The sequence below is a fragment of the Pezoporus occidentalis genome, unplaced genomic scaffold (genome assembly GCF_034315485.1).
Source record: "Pezoporus occidentalis ecotype Australia unplaced genomic scaffold, CSIRO_AGI_Poc_V1 ctg140, whole genome shotgun sequence".
In the NCBI taxonomy this organism is placed as follows: Eukaryota; Metazoa; Chordata; class Aves; order Psittaciformes; family Psittacidae; genus Pezoporus; species Pezoporus occidentalis.
In genome coordinates, this window is record NW_026913210.1 from 952,202 (window position 1) to 973,728 (window position 21,527).

Sequence of the window (21,527 nt, forward strand, 5' to 3'; positions counted from 1 at the left end):
TGGATAGCTAGAAGATAGTTGTAGTTCTCACAGAAACATGACATGTAAAGTGTAATGTTACAGAATTATCAGGTGTTTGGTAGTAGAAGGTGTAAACCTCAAAGTAAACTAATTACTATGCTGTTATGGGAGGGACAGTATATGTTATACAGGCGCTATTACGTAGCATTTCCATCACTCATTCTTTGCAGAACCTGTTTACAGACTTCATAGAATGATGATATTTTACACTAGGAAGGATATGTAATTTCATAGTAAATTAGAACCCTCAAGAGCCCAACTGTTAACTTTAACAAGTCTATCATATAAACCATGTCCCAAAGTGAGATGTCAATGTGTCTTTTGCAGCCTGTTCCAGTGCTTGATAACCCTTTCAGTGCAGAAATTTTTCCCAGTATCTAATCTAAACCTTCCCTGGCAGAGCTTGAGGCAATTACCTCGTGTCCTATTGCATGCTGCTTGGGAAAAAAGACCAACTGCACCTTGCTACAATCTCCTTTCAGGTATCTGTAGAGTGCAGATAAGATCCTTAGCCTACGTTTCTCCAGACTAAACAACCCCAGTTCCCTCAGCTACTCCTATGTCTCAGGAGAAAATAGTGTAATTTCTACTATTATCTACGTTCCTTGCTTAAATACTTGGACTTTAATTGGTGGGAATCTGTAGCTCAGCAAAAAAAATATTTTTTTTTCCCCTAAATATCACTTATGGAATCTATTGGGCATTTTTATAATTTTAAAGGCACTCTTTATTTCAGAGACTTGATGTAAATAGATTTTCTCCAGAAAGGGAGCTATATTCAGCACTAGAGAAGTGTGGCAAGCAGGAGACACTTAATGAATGGTATTGATTATGCAAGTGAACAAAAGCTGTCTTTGTACAGCAGTGAAGGCATCACTGAGAAATGTGAATTTTGCCCTGATGCTCTAAGACAGACATTCAGTTGTAAAGGACTGGGGGTGAGGGTGGCATGACATATGGACAGGCACAAACAAAAATGGAAGAACTAAGATGAATAATTAATGAGAAGCTTAATAAATTAAGCTTACATAGGCTGGGAATAAAGGACGATTTTGAGCAATAACTGGTATTGGTTTGGGAGAAGAGGTTCATCTCTGCAAAAAAGTAGAGCCCTGGGATACGCCAAGAGAAGAAAGGAGGAAAAGGGTGGTTTAACTTCCAGATATAAAAATAATCCTAAAATAAATAAGTACTCCAGAAAGATTAATATCTTAGAGCCTATCCAAGACAATGTGATGTTTTTCGTAAATTTAAATGGGTTCTGTCAATTAACAGAGATTTGTAATCGTGTGTGGAATCTGATCATAAGGGACCATTGCATAACTTTGATGATTCTAATTAAACTGCTCAAACAGAAAGTCTCATTGTGCAAATAGATGTATGATTCTTTTATATGATTCTTCTATGACTGCTTACTTTTTGATCATTTTTCTGTAACTTATTCTATTCATTTATTGTATTTCCTACTTCTTCTTGTCAAATAGGTAAGCAACCTGAAGAAAATTTTAAAAGGAATATTGGATTACAACCATGAGGTAAGAACCATTTTAAGTAATCTACATCTACATTTCTTTTTGGTTATGTATTTTAACTAACCCGTTTAATGTAGTTTATATTCTGCTGATTAAATTATGACTTTTTCTTGCAAAGTATTTGGCATACAGAGTGTTTCATGGCCTGTTCTCTGGTGTTAGACTTCTCTAAAACTTCTCACCTACTTTATTGAATAGTCAGGAAATTCTGTCATACAAATAGTAGAGGTCTTTGCTGACTATATCCCAGTGATGGAATTGTGTTTGATTTTTGTCCCTTTCTCTGCCACTCCAGCTAAAGACTGCTGCTGGTTGTTTTTTTTTTTTTTGTTTGTTTGCTTGTTTGGTTTTGTTTTTTTTTTTACCTTGAGAGACTAAAGAGTATTTTTAGCCTCTCCCCACATTAAAGTTTTTGATTAAATGTTTTAATCCCAAGATGTCAAAGTCTGCCCTTGGCATTCCCTCTTAGGCTATTGAGCAAACTCAGAATCGAACCGCTCCAGAGGGGATACGATACAGTATTTTTTTCAGTGGTGAATCTTCACCTGAAATATGCTTTTAGTCTCAGTGATGTTTTGAGGCAAATTGATGTGTACAGGCTGCAGCATAAAATCCATAATGTGTATGTTCTGGACATTGCCTGTTTTAAAATACTAGCTTCTCATAAATACTTTGGAGAGGAAGATGTTTGTTAACAAACTTAAGTCTTCAAAAAGGAACAGATTTTTAGAAAGAAAAAGTACAACTGATAAGCTGAAACAAATTTTGAAAATGGATGGAAAAGCAAGAGGATTATAACTGACATTCTAGAAAGAAACAATTAAGGTTTTTTTCTTATAGAAAATTTATATTTGTATGACAAAGCAATGCCAGCTTCTTTTTGGCTATTTAGTATACATGATTAAGTTTCTGGCGTAAAAACTTTACTACCAAACAAAATCTGAGCTGTTTCAAGCTAATTAAGTTCTGCAAAGATAATGCAGATTTGTAAGTTTGACTGGATATTGGTTTGTGGGTCTTTTGGTTGTTTTTTTTTTCTTTTCTGTTGAGGTGATGCTTGTGGTGATAATGGGGATGACCTGGATTCTGCTATGAATCCTGGTTATGTTTTCCTCAACCCCATTCACTCTTCTAGCAGTCTTCTTCTACAAAAATATAGATGTGAATGTATGTAGATTTTACCTGATGTAGCTAAAAGCCTTTGAAAAGTGTATATGCTAATCTTGTTAATTTTCAGAAATTTGTAATGCATTCAGGAGAACAGTTTTTCAATAGCTGTCCTACGTCGCTGTCTTTGTCAATTATAGTATGGTAGAACAAGAAGATAAAGTTATCTATTTATAGCTTGCACGCTTTGTTATGCCCCAGTAATCTTGCTGCAGAACTCTGAGCTCTGGAATTAAAACTTACTTTTTTTTTAATTTTTATTTTTTTTTTTTAGTAAAGGTCTTTTTTTTTTTAAAGGGGGATAATGCTCTTTTTCATCTCAGGATATTTATTGGAGAGTATAATTTTCGTATTTTGTTTTTTTTTTTTTTAAACTGAAATGATATCTTTTATTTACTTCAAAATCCTCTGTTTCAAAATCCTTCACATTCTTGGCTTCTGCATAGTGCCTCCTGATATGCGTCTTCCCTTCAGCTTTCTTTAACAGCAATTACGTTATCAGTAACTATGAAGTATTATTGACTTAAATCTGGCACTGATTTTGAAAGAAATTCAGCAACTACAGAATATAAAAACATGTCAAGTTTGTATAATTCAAAGAATATTGTGGCTTACTGTATTGTTGCAGTATATATACAAATGTAGTATTTTCCATTGTGCTTGATGATACAAAGGTAGTATTTTTCATTGTGCTTCATAAATTCGTACTCTCATTAGAATGACCGAAAGGAGATCTTTTCCAACAAGAATGAATCTGGGTCCTTTAAAGTATACAAAGTTTTTAGTAGTGTTAGTGCTCAGTTGGAAAGCTGTTAAAAAGAAAAATAATGCCACAATAGAAAAACCAGTAAGAACAAACTCAGCTACAACAATTCCATAAAGCCCAACCCTGGAAAACTTTTGAATGGCTCGATTTCCATGTATTCTTCATATACATGTGTTAAGTGTTTTTCACAAATACCTTTACCTAATTCACTGTTTTTCTTGAGTATTAACATGAAAAAGGGTTTCTAGCAAACAAATGACTTGATTGCCTCCACAGTCTTTGTTTCTTTACTGCACCCTGCTTAAGAAGTGACAGTTTCTTTTTATCTGCAATTAATGTGTCAGAGCTGTGTTTAATTCTATATTTCATATTCATATTTTCAGCCCCCTGAAAGTTCTTTATGAACAATTTAGCAGAATTGTTTAATTCCTTCTACTGACAATCATTAATGTAAATCCTTCTTAATTATAAATAAGATTACATTAATTGTAAGTCACATGGGGTGTTTTTTTTTTTTTTTTTTTGTGTGGTTTTTGGTTTTGGGTTAGTTTTTTTTTTTCCCTGCATGTGGGCTGTTTAATTATGTATTGTACTACAGTGTCAAGTTCTCTTCCATGGAACTAGCTTTTATAGCTCTGAGACTTGCTAAATATCCTTAAATTTTGTAAAAGTGTGAGGCCGTGTAATCAGGTTTTAATGTCTTATTTTTGTCATTCATCAGTGCTAGACACATGTATTGTGCAAGTGCAATATTTCAATCTTTCTTTTTACTGGTAAGAAATGTGAGACTTGTGTATAATATATTGTGGTTTTAGGAGATAGATTTCCTTTTAATGGAATGCTCTAAAAGAAAATCTGGTTATCCATGTGCTGTTGATCACCATGGAAGCCTGCCTTTGTTACCTTTCTTATCTGAAGAAAAGAATCTTGCTAAGTTTGAAACTAATAGATGCTTATTAGTTGAAACAGTCGTGTTTGTGTTCTCCCAAATAGTAATTCTGTCAAGCAGCATGTTTTAACATTTAGATATTAGGTATTAGGCAGTTTTAAAGGTGGGTTGAAAACTGTGTTAAAGTATGAGTGAATTGCTCTTGTTGCTTTTGAATCATCTTTGTATTTTGAATTGTGTGGATGTATATGTGTAGTGATACAGTTGTATATGTACTGGATTTTACACAGATTCTAGGGCAACAGATTAATGACTTCATCCTTCCTGATGTTAACCTGATCGGAGAGCATGCTGATGCTGCGGAGCTTGGGAGAATGCTTCAGCTTATTTTGGGATGTGCTGTGAATTGTGAACAGAAGCAAGGTATTAAATTTTGAAAGCATGTTTTCTCCCAGCTAGTGAATGAAAATCCAGCTTGTGGTGTGACTACTTAGGGGTTGCTGTCAGAGAAAAATGTATTTTTTCAGTGATATTATTTTGCCCTATGTTTAGTAACTGTTGTTTTGTTGTAAGCTTCACTTCTTTTGGAGTCTCAAACTGTGGAATTAGTTTTGCTTCCAACGTATGTATTTTCAGTTTTTGTTTGCTGAGCCATGAGTATGACTGGGGATTGGTCTGAAGGTGTGATCTGGGTTACTGTAGTTTCTGAGACTTTTGCATGGGTTTGGCAAATTAAGAAAGAGTACAGTTGTCAACCATGCCCTCTGGGCAGCAGCTGAAGACCAAGCATGCTACCTTAAGGGAATCCAAAATATCACTCGAGGCATCTGTTAAGTGATTGAATCCCACTTCAGGAGTCACTGAAAAGAGACTTCTACCTGTCTTGACTCCCATGGCACTGACTGTCTTTCTGACCCACACAGGTAAAATGAGGACCCATTTATTTTTCCTGTAGATGCCACAGAGAATGTGATGAACAATGGAGATGCTTGTTGAAGTGTCCCAAATCTCATGCTTGAAACTTGCCTTGGGTGCAGTGTGTCTTATAGTTATCCAGTTGCCTTAAATTACACTCAATTCAAACCAGGTTAAGATAACAAAGCAACTACAGCCATTTGTTCTTAACAGTTAAAACAGGAAGCATAAGAACATGTTTATTAAATACGTATGTAAGTAAATAAAACTGTGTTTACTGTATTTACATCGAAGTCACATCAAATATCTGTCTGTTCCTAATTTAACTCATTTTGTTTTCCTTTCTGTCAAAATGACAGCCAGAGTTTCAGACCTTTTGTCTGCTCTTGCATAGTCCATTTTAGCTTTTATAGCTTTTATAGCTGGTTTCTGCTTTTCAGTTTTCTCAGGAATGAAAAAGCAGAAGGGACCTATTTGTGATACAGCACAGAAATAAGAACAGTGACCAAGAATGTATATGAAAATACCTTGAATTGAGGATGCTGTAGGAAGGCAGGACATTATTGTTAAACTTACGGAAAAGGACAGCCTGTGCATGGATTGAGAACTGATATAGGCTGAATAGTTTGCGAACAAGGTCAGAAAACGAGTTAAGTAGTTATTTCAGAAGTGTGAGATGCCAGAAGGAAAAAAATGGATGACAATCATGCCCTTCTTTTCATTGATTCAGAGTTCCAGTGAGCCTGGATTTATGCCTGAATACACTTCTGACAAATTCTTAACTAAGTTTGTTGGGGTGGGATTTGACTAATGATTAAACATTTCAGTGTCACCTGTGACATGTAATTTTGTAGGAAGGATGCAGTTTCTGACCTCATGATCTGTGTGACTTGAGTTTCAGCAGTAACATTTCAGAATGCTCTTATTTTCAGAGTACATCCAGACCATAATGATGATGGAAGAATCAGTTCAACACGTTGTCATGACAGCCATTCAGGAGGTATGCTGGGATGCCTAGAGAATATTAAAGTTAAGCCTTTCAAAAGTGTGCTTTTTTATACTTTGGAAAAACTTAGTTGAAATTAAAGAAAATAAGGTGCATAGATTTTGCCATTTTACATTAAAAAAAAAACCACCTTAATTTTGCTTAGAAAAACTTGCTTTATGTCAAGGAACTCTGGTTAAATGTCCCACTTTTCTTTAAATCTAGAAGATTTAAACTTCTAGATATTTTTGTTACTGGGTTTCCTTTCCTTTACTTTTCCCACCCTGTGACTCCTGAAGTGCACTAGACTACGTTTATGTGAGTAACTAAATACTCTAGAATTTCTTCAAAATTTGTACCTTGAAATTGCAAAATTCCATGAATTGTTAATTTCATTTACTTTTTTTTTTTTTTTTTTTGGAACAAGTGAAGAGAGAAATGGATAGTATTCTTTTGTCAGCTGTACTTTTAATGGCAGGCTAATGAAGTTATTTGTGTTAATATTTTTCTTGAAGTTAGTAAGTATACTGCAGTGTATTTTGTAAAAGTGCTGTTCAGTAGTAAATTAAAACCACAGTGAAAATTAAGCCACAGTATTAGTGACCACTATAGCCATGAAGACCCCATGTGACTTCTTAGGAGCTCAAAGTGCCTGTAAGTAGAGTGACTATCAGTTTTTGTAGGTGAAGGTTTGCTGCAGGTAGGCAGCTTAAGGAAAGGAGGAAATCCATGGTAATCTGTTTCTTCTGGACCTAACTATGACAAACTAAATTCTACACTGAGCACTAGTGCATTTTCACTCTTCTGTAGTGCCTGAATATAAAGATGTCCATGAGCCTACATGGGCCTCATCTCCTGTTATCACTTTGACCAGTGCTGTATCCTTGCAGTTGTACATCATCTGGTCTGTGTGGACAGCTGTCTGTCACACTGGAGAGGACTTTTGAAATAAGCATTGGAAGAATCCTTATGCTGAGTCATTTCCAATCAGTGCTACAAGCACCAGTTTGCATGAGTTTTGGGGTATTTTACTTTGGCATTCTTCCTAACTAATACAATGCTGTGATGGATTTTCATCATGTAGTCTTTTATTAAACCCAAATTTCAGCATTACTTTTTTCTGTCCTGTCTTAAAATAGAAAACTTTCTCTTATCCTTCCTCTTTCTGTAAAAATCTCTTGGTTTATTTTTTTGGTAAAAATCTCCTTTATTTGATAAAATACCCAGATCTGAAGCAGCCTGGAATTTTCAGCATTTGATGAGTAAGCATTGAACTTGTTTAGTGTCTGTGCCGTTTCTCAGAGGTGGGGAGTAGAAGTGGGGAGAAATCAAGATGGGGGTATGTTCATCTGAAACAGATTTTTGGAATTTTTTGAAACTCAGTGAATCAAAAAGCTTACTATTCAGGTACTGATGCAGTTCTCCGTGATTTTAATGCTACCTTCCAAGCTGCTTAGAAATCCAATGCATTCCAGACCAAATGAGGAGCATCTTGGGTGCTTAATGAAGAGGTCAGAAAGTGTCTCAAACTTGTAGGGTGCGACCTCCCTTCATTATTTTTCAGTGATATTTTTCAGTCTGCAGGGGTCCCAGTTAACTGGAGGCTGGAAGAGGTCCCAGTTTTCAAGAAGGAAAAGAAGGAAGATGCTAATAATTATAGGCCTGTCTCACTCCAGTGTCTGGCAAAATTGTGGAGAAGGTTATTCTGGGAGTTACTGAAAAACATGAGGGAGACAAGCAGTCATTAGTCCTAGCCAAAAGGGGTTCACGAGGGAAAAGTTCTGCTTAACTAACTTAATATCCTATTATGACAGGGTCAGACATCTAGCCAGTAGATGTGGGGTGGTTTTTTTTTTGGATTTTAGCAAAGCTTTTGATACTCTCTGTCATGGTATGCTTCTGGACAAAATCTCCAGTATACGTTTACATGAGTCCATAATGCATTGGGTGAGTAATTTACTAGTGAGCTGGGCTCAAAGAGTTGTAGTAAATGGTGTTTACATGAGGCTGGTGGCCAGCAGCAGTGTGGCTCCACAGGTGTGATTTAGGGGTCACTGCTTTTTGATGTTTTTATAAACAATCTGGACACAGGTATCAAATTTACAATCATATTAAGGCAGTTTTTTGATAATACTAACCTAGGAGCAGCTGTGTGCTCCCTTAAGGGCAGAGTGATTTAGTTAGTCATAGAAGTTGAGCAGCCATCACTGTATGATATTTAACAGGAACAAGTGCTGAATTCTCCACTTGGGATGAGGTAATCTTTGTACATACAGAGGATGAGAAGCTGGAGAGCAGCCCAGTGGAAAGAGATCCAGAGGGTTGAGTTAATGGCAAGTTGAATGAGTCAACACTGTGCCCTGGCAGCCAGACAGGCCAACTGTGTCCTGGGGTGCATCAAGCAAGGGAAGTAACTGTCCTACACTGCACTGGTGCAGTCCCACCTTGAGTACTGGGTGCAGGTTTGGGCACCACAGTGTAAGAAGGATGTCAAATTACTAATGTGTCCAGGGGAGAAGTGACCAAGATAGTGAAAGGTTTCAAGGGCTTATGAGGAGCAGAGGTCACTTGTTTTTGTTCAGCTTGGATAAGAGAAGGCTAAGGGTGATCTCACAGTAGTCTTCAACTTCGTCAGCGAGGGGCAGTAGAGTGGGGAGGTGCTGATCTATCTGTGGAGTTTGCAACAGGACACAAGGAAATGGAATGAAGCTGTATCAGACGAAGATCAGATTGAACATTAGATTAAAAAGTTTCTCAGTGGGAGGGTGGTTGGTCACTGAAACAGGCTCCCCAGAGAAGTGAATCATGGCAACAAGCTTGTCAGAGTTCAAGGAGAATATGGATGATGGTTTTAGTCATATGGCTTAGTTTTAGTTAGTCCTGCAAGAAGCAGGAAGTTTTACTCTGATCCTTATGGGTCCCTTCCATCTTGAGATATTCTGTTATTCTAGTAAGAGTTCACATCCAGAGCTGTACCTGCAGTCTGTGATTTTGAGGGGTGAAACTTCACTGCATTTAAGGAGGTTTTTATATTTCTTGAACTCAGAGCAGCTCAGAGTCCAAGTAACTTGGATTGTATGTAAGAGAAAACCAGGTAAAGTGCCCAAGAGAGTAGCTGTGTGTGCGTATTTGAAAAGTTGATATGTCACCTAATCCAAACATTTCAAAGCATTTGATATTCAGGTATTCTTTCTTCAAAATTAGGTATGTAAGAAGACCTCTCTAAGCTTTACTGAGGTATTACATAATTCATTTTCATGTTTCAGCAAAGCACATATAAATGCTTTTAGATACTTCTCTTCATAAATCATCTTACTCATGAAAGTATTTCATGATGTACAGTAGAACAAGCCTCTGCCCTGTTTTCTCTAGGTTGTTTTTTGTTTTTCTTTTTTTTTTTTTTTTTTTTGCATGAAGCTGCTGGATTTTAAATGGAAGGAGAAGCATTTTATGTTTTAAATTTTATTTGGCTATTTTAATTTCTGTCATAACTTGTGACTTCAGCATTTCCTTTCTCCACTGATTTAAAACTTTAAAATATTAGCAGTAAAACATACCTTATGCTCCATAAAGGTTTTATAAATTGAAAAATGCTTTTCTGTTGTTTTTTTAGTACAGTCAAATTGATCTGGTGTGTTGCCACCACCTAGATTCTTAGATTCTTCTAATCTGCAGGTATGCATTTCTAAATGCAAGCTGTGCACAAGATAGAGGAAGACCAAGAATGATATAGCTATCAAAAATATTGCAACAAAAATTTACGTAATTATAAATTATGTATTGTGTTGTATATTCTGTAGAATATTCCAGTATTCTGTTTATGTCACTATATTATTACTTGAAATGGATATATTACTGTGTATAACAGAGATTTTTAATTTCATAATTTACAATTTTGTTTTTAAAAGCCAAAGCTTTCTCCTTATGGAAATTATTTTAGCTATTAGCTATGTCTCTTTCCTTTCCTTTTTTTGACACTCTTGGCAAATTCTGCTGTCATTTTCCCAAGTCTTTTCTTTGAGATGCCAAGTTCATTGTTGATGAAAGTGGTAGCTGGAGAAATTGCTGTTGTTGAAGGTCAAAACTTGCCTGGAGTGCATAGCAAAAGGTACTTCCTGTCTGGATTAATACCGTGTTACTTCCACAAAGTAGAAACTTTATGTTTGTTTTTTCCCCTCCTTGTGTATTGTCATAAATGTTCATCTTCTCTGAAGTGAAAGTGTTTTTTGAATAATCGGAAAATGACAGAAAAATATTTCCGTGGATCTGTTAGTAGTTGTGAAGGAAGAAGAATGTCCAGCTGCATTAAAGTATATACACTGTGTCATACATAGCCCTGTCTCTTAAAAAGCAAACAAATCCAAAGATGTTTTAAAAAAGAAAAACAACCTTCTGAATACAGAAGCTGGATTTTGACATTGTTTCATGGGCAGTTTCATGAGCTTGAACAGTATTAGCAACAGTAGAAGAAGCATTTCAAATAAAGCAAATGTTTTGAATTTCTAACATCAACTAAGTGGTACATCTGCATTTGCAAAATCATGCAAATCATATGTGGAGAGAAAAACAGGCATTCATAATTCAGGTTATTCATGCATGCAGATTTTGGGATAGTTTTACCCCTTCTCTAATCTTTCTGTATCCATGACAACACAACTTGTTCACATTTCACAGGCAAAGCAGTTAAAAGTGAAGGTTTTAATAATATAAAATTAGCAGATCTACAAGTATTTTGTAAGACATCATACCAAAGCTATGGGCATGAAAATGTATAGTTGTAAAGGTTAACAGGCAATAACAACTGATTCTCAGAATTACCCAAAGAATTATAAAAACTGCCATGTTGTTCAGGTTATTGTACTATTTAAAATCCAGACTGACCTCTTTACCAAGAAAAACCTCTTGATTTTAAATGACGTTTTATTATTTCAACAAATACTTGTGCTGTTTCAAGTCTTAATTTAAATATGCAAATAAACCATAAAAAGATCAAGGAAGTAAATGCGAGTCACTTGCTTTCACTGTGGGGAGCTCTTAAAAAGACTCTTCCTTCTCCTGTAGAGGCCTAATGAAATTGCTTGATTTTGCAGACACTTTATCGATTTCTCTTTTTATAATCAGTTCTTTTGTAAAATCTTTCACATCATCATCCATTAAAGGTACATGTGAAGACAGGTAATAATATTTGTCTGAATGTGAGCTTGTAAGTGAAGGAGAGAAAGCAGAACACAGGCATTTGCTTACCCATACCATTTACCTCTCCAGAATGTGGGAAGATGTGTAGGGAAAAGATGGAGACCATCCTTCACCCTGATGTTTTCCCTTTTCACCCTACTTCTTCGCTTCAGGTTATTGTTAAATTATCAGAAGTTGTATTTCTGTATTACTTCTGGGTAATCTGGCAGTCTTGTTCCTTTTCCTTGTCTGATCATACGGCTGGATACAGCACAATCCCACGGATTTCTTCTTTAATATTCCCAACATCTCACAGGCTGTAAGACTGCAAGATACTTCTTGTGTGCATTGAGCCAGTCTGTGGCTTTTTCCCTCAGTGCCTCATGCATACTTCCCATGGCATTCCTCATGCACCTGATTCAGCTAATTCACAAGTTCTGTGTAACATTCACACTACCCCTGCACCATGTATCTCCCCCACCTAATTCTTCTCCCAGCTAATGACCTCTTTTCTGGACATTTCTGTTAAGGGTTCTCAAGGATTGGAATTTTTGAGGGAGATGACAAAACCCGCTGAAGAGTAAAGGGATTATATTATTTGCCTCATCCTGCTTTCTTTACGGTAATCCACAGAAAGCGGCAACACCACAGTGGCCTCTAGTGGGTTTTCAGCCTCTTGTATGCCTCCTGCAGTATCTTTTGGCAGGTCTGTTAAACTCGGTTTCTGAAGAGGAAGTTGTGCTATGGCCACAAAGGCTTGGTGGCTGTCAGCGATATATTGTTGAACACCCCTGCGGCCTGGGACCTGCCATCTCTAAAGTCTGGTTTAGTGGATGCAATTTATGTAGTGTCTGAAGTGCTTTTGTGAACAGTGTTATGGGATATATAGCAGGGACAAGTGTTCAATATTTGGTTGATAGGGGTATCCTCCTTAGTCATCTGGAAAACCATTTGAACAGTGATATTAAAATGGTGCATGTACAGACATTACAGAGCAGAGAGGGATCAGACATTCTTGGTTTGGATGGCAAATTGATAAATCAGCTTAGAAAACATGGTCCTAAATTAAGTACAAGTTTGTAACATCACTGCGTATGGTAATGAGGAAAGATGTGTTTTCAGGGGGCAGTTCTGAGGTTAGAAGTTTTCTTATTACTGTTACAGAGAATCAGGGTTTCATGGAATGCTTCATTTTGGTGTAGTTTGGTATTGTAAAGATGCAGACAAAGTGGGAGGAATTCAGTTAGCAACAAACATCAGGATCTGAGAAGTACTCCTGAGGACATCCAGATGAATTTAAGGATGTTGCATGCAGCTAAATCCCAGCTAAAGAGATAGAGAAAGGGAGAGAAACATTAGTGGATAAATATTGGAGTGATGTAAATGTCAAACAGCTTTTCTCTTCTACACAGTGGTATAAACAGGATGGAGAAGAAATGAAAGCTCTGTGTGCATGTCTAAGGAGCTTTGCCAGTAAAAAGTAACGCAAAGGCACTGATTCCTGGAAGAAATAAAGGAAGCCCTGTCTCTGACGAAAGTAACCTACTGGAGAGGAGGTCTTAGGAAAGAATTTGGTTTTAGTTAGAATATGGCCTTCTTGATTGTAAGTTTCATGAGTTGTGTCACTGGAGAGCTCATAGAGCATTTTGTCTTTGGGTAGGATGACAGAAACCATCAGGGTGGTTTTGTAATGCTGCCCCTTTAGTTAGTTACAACATATTTCTTATTTGGAAGACTGTTTCTTTTTGTGTCTTACAACTTTAAATAATAACGACGCTGTGTTTTCTGGACATGGCTGGGCTACAACTTCTTGTTACATTAGATTTAACTTCTAACTACCTGTGTAGCCAGTGGGTTACTGAACTAAAGCTTGCTTATCTGCTTTTTCTCTTTGAGCAAGCGTTATCAGTCAATATGGGAGGCTTTTGTTTGTTTTTTAAAAGTCGTGGCTGAAAGTAATGTTTGCTAGACTAAAATTACTGCCAGCTATTCCTGCAATCAAATAGGTTAGTGTAAAAGGAATAATAATCCTTACTTCAGGAATACATGCTAGGGACTTTGTTTTTGAATTTGCAAATTACAGACAACTCCAGAACAGGAATTTTAATCATCTTTGTTTACACAATTAGCTGAGATAGGTAGGTTGCCAACTTCAGCTGAATAAATAAATAAGTTGATGTGGACTTCCAGGTAATCAAAAAATGAAAACCGCTAGCAGAGAACAGTTAAAGGCAGGTCTTGCATGGTGTGTTGATAGTACCATCATTCAAATGCCACTTCAATAAAATGTTTAGCGGAGTGTATTATAGGTTTCATTATAGATAAACAATGTGTGTTGTCTGAAAAAAAGATGATGAAAGATTTCTTTTAGTGTTTTAAGTATTATAAGTTTTAAGATTTCTTTCTGTAATCGTTTCTGAATGTCATATTAAAATGAAATTAAAAACTTCTGAATGAAGTCATATTGAAGCTCCCAAAGTTAAAATCAGCTTCTTTCATTGCAGCTTAACTTTCCCTGCCCACAGCAGGGGGGTTGGAACTAGATGATCTTAAGGTCGTTTCCAACCCTAACAATTCTATGATTCTATGATTCTGACTTTTAAGATAAAAGTAAATCCTTGCTTTTTCTAATCCAGTGTAATCTAATTGCAGTTGATGAGTAAAGAGTCTCCAGTCTGTGTTGGAAATGATGCTTACGTTGACCTTGATCGGCAGGTATCTAAGACTAGATGTTTTATTTTCCTTCAATCATAGCACATCAGTGGCTAGCGGCTTTGCTTTATTAATAAGTCTTCTTTATTTTTATTTTTTTAATTGTGGGAAAATTTAAACAAGAATTGGAAAAATAAATTTCAGTATTTCAAGTCCTTTTGCTTTATAAATTTTGTTTAACCATTTTGTGTATTTAAAGGAGAGGAAAAACTCAATTTGGAAAACAAGTTTAGCTGTATGACATAATATTGCAAAACTGCAGACCAGTCCCTATATTTGGGTATTGAGAAAAAAAGGGAATAAAAAAAAAAAAGAAAAAAAATTAGTATTTGAATATAACTTTTTTTGCCAATTCCTACTTCTAAAGTTTGTTAAAAAAAAAACAACAAAACAAATAACCCAACCCAAAACCAAACAAAACCCCTCAAACACACGCAAAAAAAACCCCACCCAAACCCAACAACAACAAAAAAAACCCCACCAACACATAGATGTGGCTCAAAAATCCTTAAAGCAGTCCTGGGAACTCTTGCAATACGTGAGAGAAGTTCTTGGAGAGAATCTTTGTCTGTGTGATATATCTAAAGAATATGCAAAATAAACTGTTTTCTTTACTAGCTTAACCCATGGTAATACTGTCCTTTTTTTTTTTTTTTTTTTCTAATTGGGAAGTAGTACTATTCTCTGGTGTTCCATGTGTTCCTCCATCATGTGTTGTCTGCAGAAGTATATAAATTCTGACAGATGGAATTAACTTTTCTGTGTCAACACACCTTTGAGAAATAAACTTGAAAAAATAAGATGCCATTATTTTGGTTGAGAAAGCCCATCTAAAATTCATCATAGATAATGATATAGCTCTATATACAGAATATGTATGCACCTGTTTTATCAGATGAATTTTCTTTTAGCTATTTTGTTTTTATTAACTGCATTCATATGCAGACTTGCAAGATATGTGTCTTTAAACATAAGACCTTTGAAGAAAAGCATTTGAATATTTCCCACTGGTTGAAAGATTCAGTGCCCTTTTAAAGAAGGGTAGGATTCTCCCTTGCCATATTGTGTTCCTGTTGTTCAGCAAGTGTGGCTTCCAGTGACTAGAAATTTTACCTTAATTGTCCACCCTCTGTATTCCACCTTGCAGTTTTTTTTGTATTTGAAATGTAGATTGAAAACTGAAAATATGCATGTTTTGCATCTGTAAAGAAAAGTGGTATAGACAGTTTTTTCAGTGTACAGAATTGATGAGCTCTTCAGACACAATTTCTTCAGGCCTTTTTGACTCAATTTGTAGAATAGATGTTATAATTCTAATGTATTATTTAAGACCAAATAATTACTTTTAAGTATGTTTACTTTTTACTGTCACACAAACTAAAGAGTAATTGTACCTGCTTCTTTGTTCCTTTCTAAGAATGGAATTGCCTCAGTTTTCAAAAAGTTAATATATTACCTAAATACAAAAATTATTTTATAGCCAGGTAGTTCAGAATATTTTTATACACGTCACAGAGAGTGATGAAATATAAGTGTTTGTTGTTTATGGTAGCTGAAGAAAACTACAGAAGAATTAAATGAAGCACTAGCAACAAAAGAAGAAATTGCCCAGAGATGTCATGAGTTAGATATGCAGGTAAGTTTGCTATACTGTACATGTTGATTTTGAAGTGGGAAAGAGATGTGTTAATTTTTAGGCGGATGAAAGCAAGAAGTGTAATGTGGAAACATAATTTTTTAAAGAGAAATGAAAATGGCACAGTAATTATGTTGCTTTACTTGTGCTGACAGAGAGAATTTCATTGTTTTGTTACCTTGATGCAATGTTGCCAGTATTAAGGTGATTCATACTGACAAACCTTTTTTTCATTCAGTTAGGAAGGGGTTGGGTTGTGTGGTTCAGCTCTTGCTTTAGAGAACTAATTGAGGTTATGCTGCTGTAACAGTTACAGCTAAGTGTTAAATCACAATCAGAAGTTACTGTAGTCTATCACTGTCTATGGATTTAGATGAAGCTTTACTGTAAATCAGGTGTACCTCATTCAGAAGACATGAGGAGTGTAAAGTGGGAGCCCTGAAGGCTCTGCCATTGTAACCCTACTTTGGAATATCATTCAGGCTTTTGCCAAGCAGTTCAGTGGCTGTTAGAATTGACAAAGTTGACGTGTGTGTCATGGTTGATTTTGTTGTATTTGATGATTCAAGCTTGTATTGAAGCTTTTCCTTCTGTCAGGATGTTTGCATTCCCTCTCTTCCCCTCTTCCTGCTGTATGTTAATGCTGTACTATTTAATAACACATGAACCCATGTTCAGCTGTTGAGTTGCAGCACTCTGGGTTCTTTGCAGTACTGCCTGGTCTTGCAATGTTGGTGGAAACACAATTCATCTTTGGGACTGTGTTCCTGTTTCAAGGCTGCTTGCAAAGGGCCGCTGTTTTTTTAAAATTAATTAATTAATTAATCCTGGAAGGGCAAAGCCATACCTTGAGTATGCAGAGTCGAATATTCTTTGTGAATTGTTTCTCTTAGAAATTAGGTTTAAAAGCCTTACTGTGGAGAGCTAGTTTTATTTGTTTGTTGGGAAAGAATGCAGACTTTATTATAATAAAGCTCCCTTGTATGCTAACTGAACGTTTTCTTTAGAAGCTTCTGTGAAATACAGTTAAGAATAGTTAGGTTTTCTGTGTCACATCACATAGCAGTTGAATACCTATTAATGTTGCAGTATATTCTCGTGAAGTGTGATTATTGAAGCCCGTGATTTTCCATTTGTGGGTTGTGTTGATACTTTGTTATGCACAAACAAAAAAAAATTGTTCTCTATAACTGGATAGCTCAGTTATTCCAGTTTATGCTTTTACTACAATAGGTTGCAGCTCTCCAGGAGGAGAAGAGCAGCTTGCTTGCTGAGAACCAGATTCTGATGGAACGTTTAAATCAGTCTGATTCTATTGAAGATCCCAACAGCCCTGCAGGTCGTAGGCATCTACAGCTGCAGACTCAACTAGAACAACTCCAGGAGGAAACATTCAGGTAGAAAAGCTATGCTTGGTTGGATTGTTTGTTTGTAGCTGGCAGCGGGCATGATTGATTTATATACTTCTGTTTCTCCTGGCAAATCTGAATTAATGTGGTAGGTGGTGTAATCACAGTAGTAAAGTTTTTACAATTATGTACGTGTTAAGATTTACCTCTTTACAAGATCCAGTATAAAAAAAAATGCATGATTTCTTAATGCTGAAATGCTGTATACATGTCACTCTCTACTCTTTGAAGTTGTTGTGAATTGTGTGCAGTCATTTCACTCATGTTTTTCAGAATCAGTGAGAATGAGAAGTAGTATGCTTTCCTCTATGTAAATTATTCTGATTGTATTTTTAAGGTGTAGGAATTCTTACCTGAAAGTTTGCTTTGGGCAGTACTACAGGTGATATTGTTATACAGTAAAGTGTGTCCTTCTTTGAGTTTGAAAATAGATTGTTTCATATCTGAAAAATGGGGATTATCTGCAAGTGAGCTCTGCTCTTCATTTGCATTTCCTTAATACTTGGAAATACCGTACTTGTTTAAACATCCTTCCTGGTCCTTTTAACTGTTGCCTTCAAGCTGTGTAAACCTGTTCTGTGGAGATAAAGCTGGTCCACTTCATCATCATCTTTTCATTCTTTTTGCTGTACTTTCGCTATCCTTTGTGAATGAAACCATATTTGTTTACAGTGCCAGTGTTTCTTCTCTTTGTCCTCTTCTGGTTGCCCTTTGCTAATTCTTATGTCTTTTTTTTTTCTTTTCTTTTTTTCCCTGTTTTACTTTTTTCCGCTTAGTCTCGCTAGGCCTCTTTTTTCCTGGGGGCTCAGGCACACCTTCTTCCTTCAGTTTCTTGAAAAATGCTTAGTGTTCCTCTTTCACAGCAATTAGTACCTGGTTTTCTTCTTTCTATACATCTACCATATAAAGGAATATGTACTAATGTGTCTCTAGTGTCCCCTTTTATCTCTCCTTATTCATCCCCATGCTCTGGAATGGTTTCAACCTGAGTCTGTTATAAGTTGCAGTTTGAACAAGTTTTCTCCCCATATCCAGTATCTGCACTACCTGCTACTGTAGTTTCAGGTAGTGAAGATCTTTCTAAACCCTTTTCACATGTGAGATTCATTTTCCAAACTCCTTTACCTCCTTCCCCTGCCTTCCTAGCGTGTGGTTTCTAATGGCAATTTATATGTATTCCTTCTCCAGCTCTGCCTGACAAAACAGGACGTTTTTACAGCATAACTGATGCCCAGTGTCGTATAACAGTTTTTCTCCCAGTCTTGCCTCTTTATGTCCTTTGACAGTTCTGGTCTTCTCATAATCCAAATCTTTGTTGTGTATAGTTTAGATGACCTATTTCTTTAGATGACCCATGACCTTTAGATGACTATCTCTTGTCTTCATTCTTGTAGATTCTTTTTGAATCTGCTTGAATTAATGGATAATTTTTAAAAATTTTTTATTTCATGCCCATACCTTCTTTTCTGGATGTGTTTTATCTTCATTTCAGATAAAAATCACAATAAGACTTCATGTTCCAGATTGTGTCCTCTTACATTGGTTCAAAATGCTTTGACAACGTTTTTCTTAGTTACGCCCTTTGTTCACTGACATTTAAATGCAGCTTTGCCTGTGTATGCTGTATGTAAGTAGTTCACTCCAGAATCTTTGGTCTGAGTTGTTTACATGCTAACTAGATAACTAAATGTATGACTTCATTCTTCAGAGGTACTGGGCATGCACATGTGCTTTTAAGTAAGAAAGTAAATAAATAAAACAACCTTGATGAGAGCTCTGCAGTATTTAGAACATCTGATAATTGGGTTAATATTGCTGAAGGTATGTAGGATTTGAAGAGCTAAACAAAATCTTAGGATAAAGATGCCATGTTAAAAAAGGTGGAAATTTTTCTTGAGCTCCATTGTGAACAATTTCTGTGACAGAAAAAACTCGAGATTTGTATTTCTGACAATATACATTGCCTTCTGATCTTCCCCATAGAAATACTGCTATCAACTTCAAAGCATCAAAAAAGTCAGTCTGAATCTACATTTTTGAATAAGCACGTTGGGCTGCTGTTCTCCTTCACTGCACCAGAAGGACACTCGTGTTTTTTGGAGAGGATAATGAGGAATAGTAACTGGCTGAAGCTGAGAAATTGTCTGTTTTACTTAATTTCTACAGATTAGAAGCTGCCAAAGATGACTATCGAATACGCTGTGAAGAACTAGAAAAAGAAATTGCTGAATTGAGGCAACAAACAGAAGAGCTTACTACATTGGCAGAGGAGGCTCAGTCTTTGAAGGATGAGATAGATGTGCTAAGGTAAGCTCTGTTCCATTAACCTTTTTTTTTAACTAACTTTTAATCCATATAAATCATGTGTACTTAGTCTTCATTAGTTCTTGTTCAAATAATTTTAGTGTTAAATATAAACATTTTCTCAATGCCAAAGTTATTTTGGATCCTCTAGTTAATTACATACACCACCACACAATTCCACTGAAGTAAATTAGTTATTATCTACCTAATCAATAAACTGTTAATAAATTTAGCAATCCTACATCATGTTGTTGTCACAAGAAGTCACTCACTGGTCTTTTGAGGTGCTCTGCTCCCCTTCATCATGAGTTGGGCATCTGCTCTCACCCTTTCCGTACCTGGGTTTGCATTATTTGGACATTGGGTGGCGCTTTTGGTTCATCGTATTGTGCTAGTATGAGCAGTATCTGTAAAAAGCTCTCTTTGCCACTTGAGTTTAGCACCCAAGTTGTCATGATTTGACGATGATAGGAGTTTATAGGATGTAGTGGGCCCTTAACTGTGGAACTATGAAGCATAATTTTTAAGTAGTGACATCTTGCTGCCATGAGTTATTCAGAACAATTATCCATTACCCACCTGTATCACTCTTTTTCTGGCAAATCTAGCAAGGCATATTTTAATATTGCCTTATCTAATTCACCAGCATTTTACCAAAGCTATCTGTGAGTGATAGTGTCTAAAAGTATCCCCATCAATAGCTCTTTGAGTTGACAAGTATCTATGGGAGGGGAGCAGGCAATTTAAGAGTGTAAACATTAGTAACAGGACGATATGGTTGCTTTCCTCTTGCTGTGATTTCTCAGGATGTGTTCTGCATTAAGGCAAAGTATGAGGAAGCTTCAGGACATTTAATTCTGTCAGTTTTCAGAGTACAAATTTAATAAAAATCTGTCTCTGCAGGCATTCTTCTGATAAAGTAGCCAAGTTAGAAAGCCAGGTAGAGTCATACAAAAAGAAATTGGAAGACCTGGGTGATCTGCGACGGCAAGTGAAACTCTTAGAAGAGAAGAATACAGTGTACATGCAAAATACCGTGAGCCTGGAAGAAGAACTAAGGAAGGCCAATGCAGCACGTAGTCAGCTGGAAACATACAAAAGACAGGTGAGAACAGACATTGTCAGTGCAACAGTTCTCTGTATTGTTCAATACTTTCCCATCATAACATGGCTAATACCTCAAAGTAAGAAAGAAATTATGAACAAACAGCCTTTGTGTTTAGAAGACTTCCATTTTTTGTAGGTATTACCTTTGTCCCGCTTTTCTGCAATTACTGTCATTATTTCAGGTTTACATTAGTTTGCAATAAGCGGTATTTCTTACTTTTAAAAAAATCAACAGATGTGTTTTGCTCAAATTAGTCCTAATTCATATTCAGTAGCAAAGCTTGAATTAGAACCTCCTCTTTCAGAAAAAGTGTCCAATTTTCACTTACAAACTTCCAGCAGTGAGGAACGCATGACAGATGAGGTAAGTTATTCTTGTGGCTAAGTAATCTCTTTTTGAGGTTCTAGTTTGTCTGAGTTTGTCCAGTGAAGAAGACAGAAGGATGCATATCATCCCTGTTGTTTATATGCACCCATTAGAGTACAACATGCACCACCAGTATGCTCTCTGAATAGCATCTGTTTATTCTTCTGCTTGTCAAAGTACCATGTGATCCTGTTTCTGTAAAGGTGAAAGGTGTGCTTAATGTACTCTCTGCTTCTATGCTACATTGACATGGCATCATTCTGGGATTCTTGTTACAGGGCCAGGCAGAGCATGGTGCATGAATGGTTGTGTTACAGGGGTCTCTATATGTCAGCTTGCAGCAGAATAAGAATACAGGAAGAACCAGTAATAACAGTACAAGCCCAGGAGCAGCGGCAATATGTGTCCCTAAGACTCAGTAGCTTTTTTTTCCTGCATCTGGGCATTTTAATTAAGACTATTAGCTTTGGCACCTGCAGACTAATTGTAACAGTTGAAATGATTCCACCAGAAGAAAAGAACTTGGTCAAGAAAAATGCAGA

General features: G+C 36.3%; 1 protein-coding gene across 6 annotated transcripts in view; it reads left to right on the top strand.

Moving 5' to 3' along the window:
- HOOK3 (hook microtubule tethering protein 3) overlaps positions 1-21,527 on the top strand; it is an 89,075-nt gene that overhangs the window by 32,021 nt on the left and 35,527 nt on the right. For 5 of the 6 annotated variants that reach the window (XM_062609769.1, XM_062609770.1, XM_062609773.1 and 2 more), the window contains 8 exons: positions 1,506-1,556; positions 4,666-4,798; positions 6,223-6,290; positions 14,103-14,165; positions 15,715-15,798; positions 17,032-17,195; positions 19,374-19,514; positions 20,415-20,616. In XM_062609769.1, coding sequence (XP_062465753.1) covers positions 1,506-1,556; positions 4,666-4,798; positions 6,223-6,290; positions 14,103-14,165; positions 15,715-15,798; positions 17,032-17,195; positions 19,374-19,514; positions 20,415-20,616 — 906 coding nt within the window. The remainder of the gene's footprint in view (positions 1-1,505; positions 1,557-4,665; positions 4,799-6,222; positions 6,291-14,102; positions 14,166-15,714; positions 15,799-17,031; positions 17,196-19,373; positions 19,515-20,414; positions 20,617-21,527) is intronic. The other variant, XM_062609771.1, reaches the window with a different exon arrangement.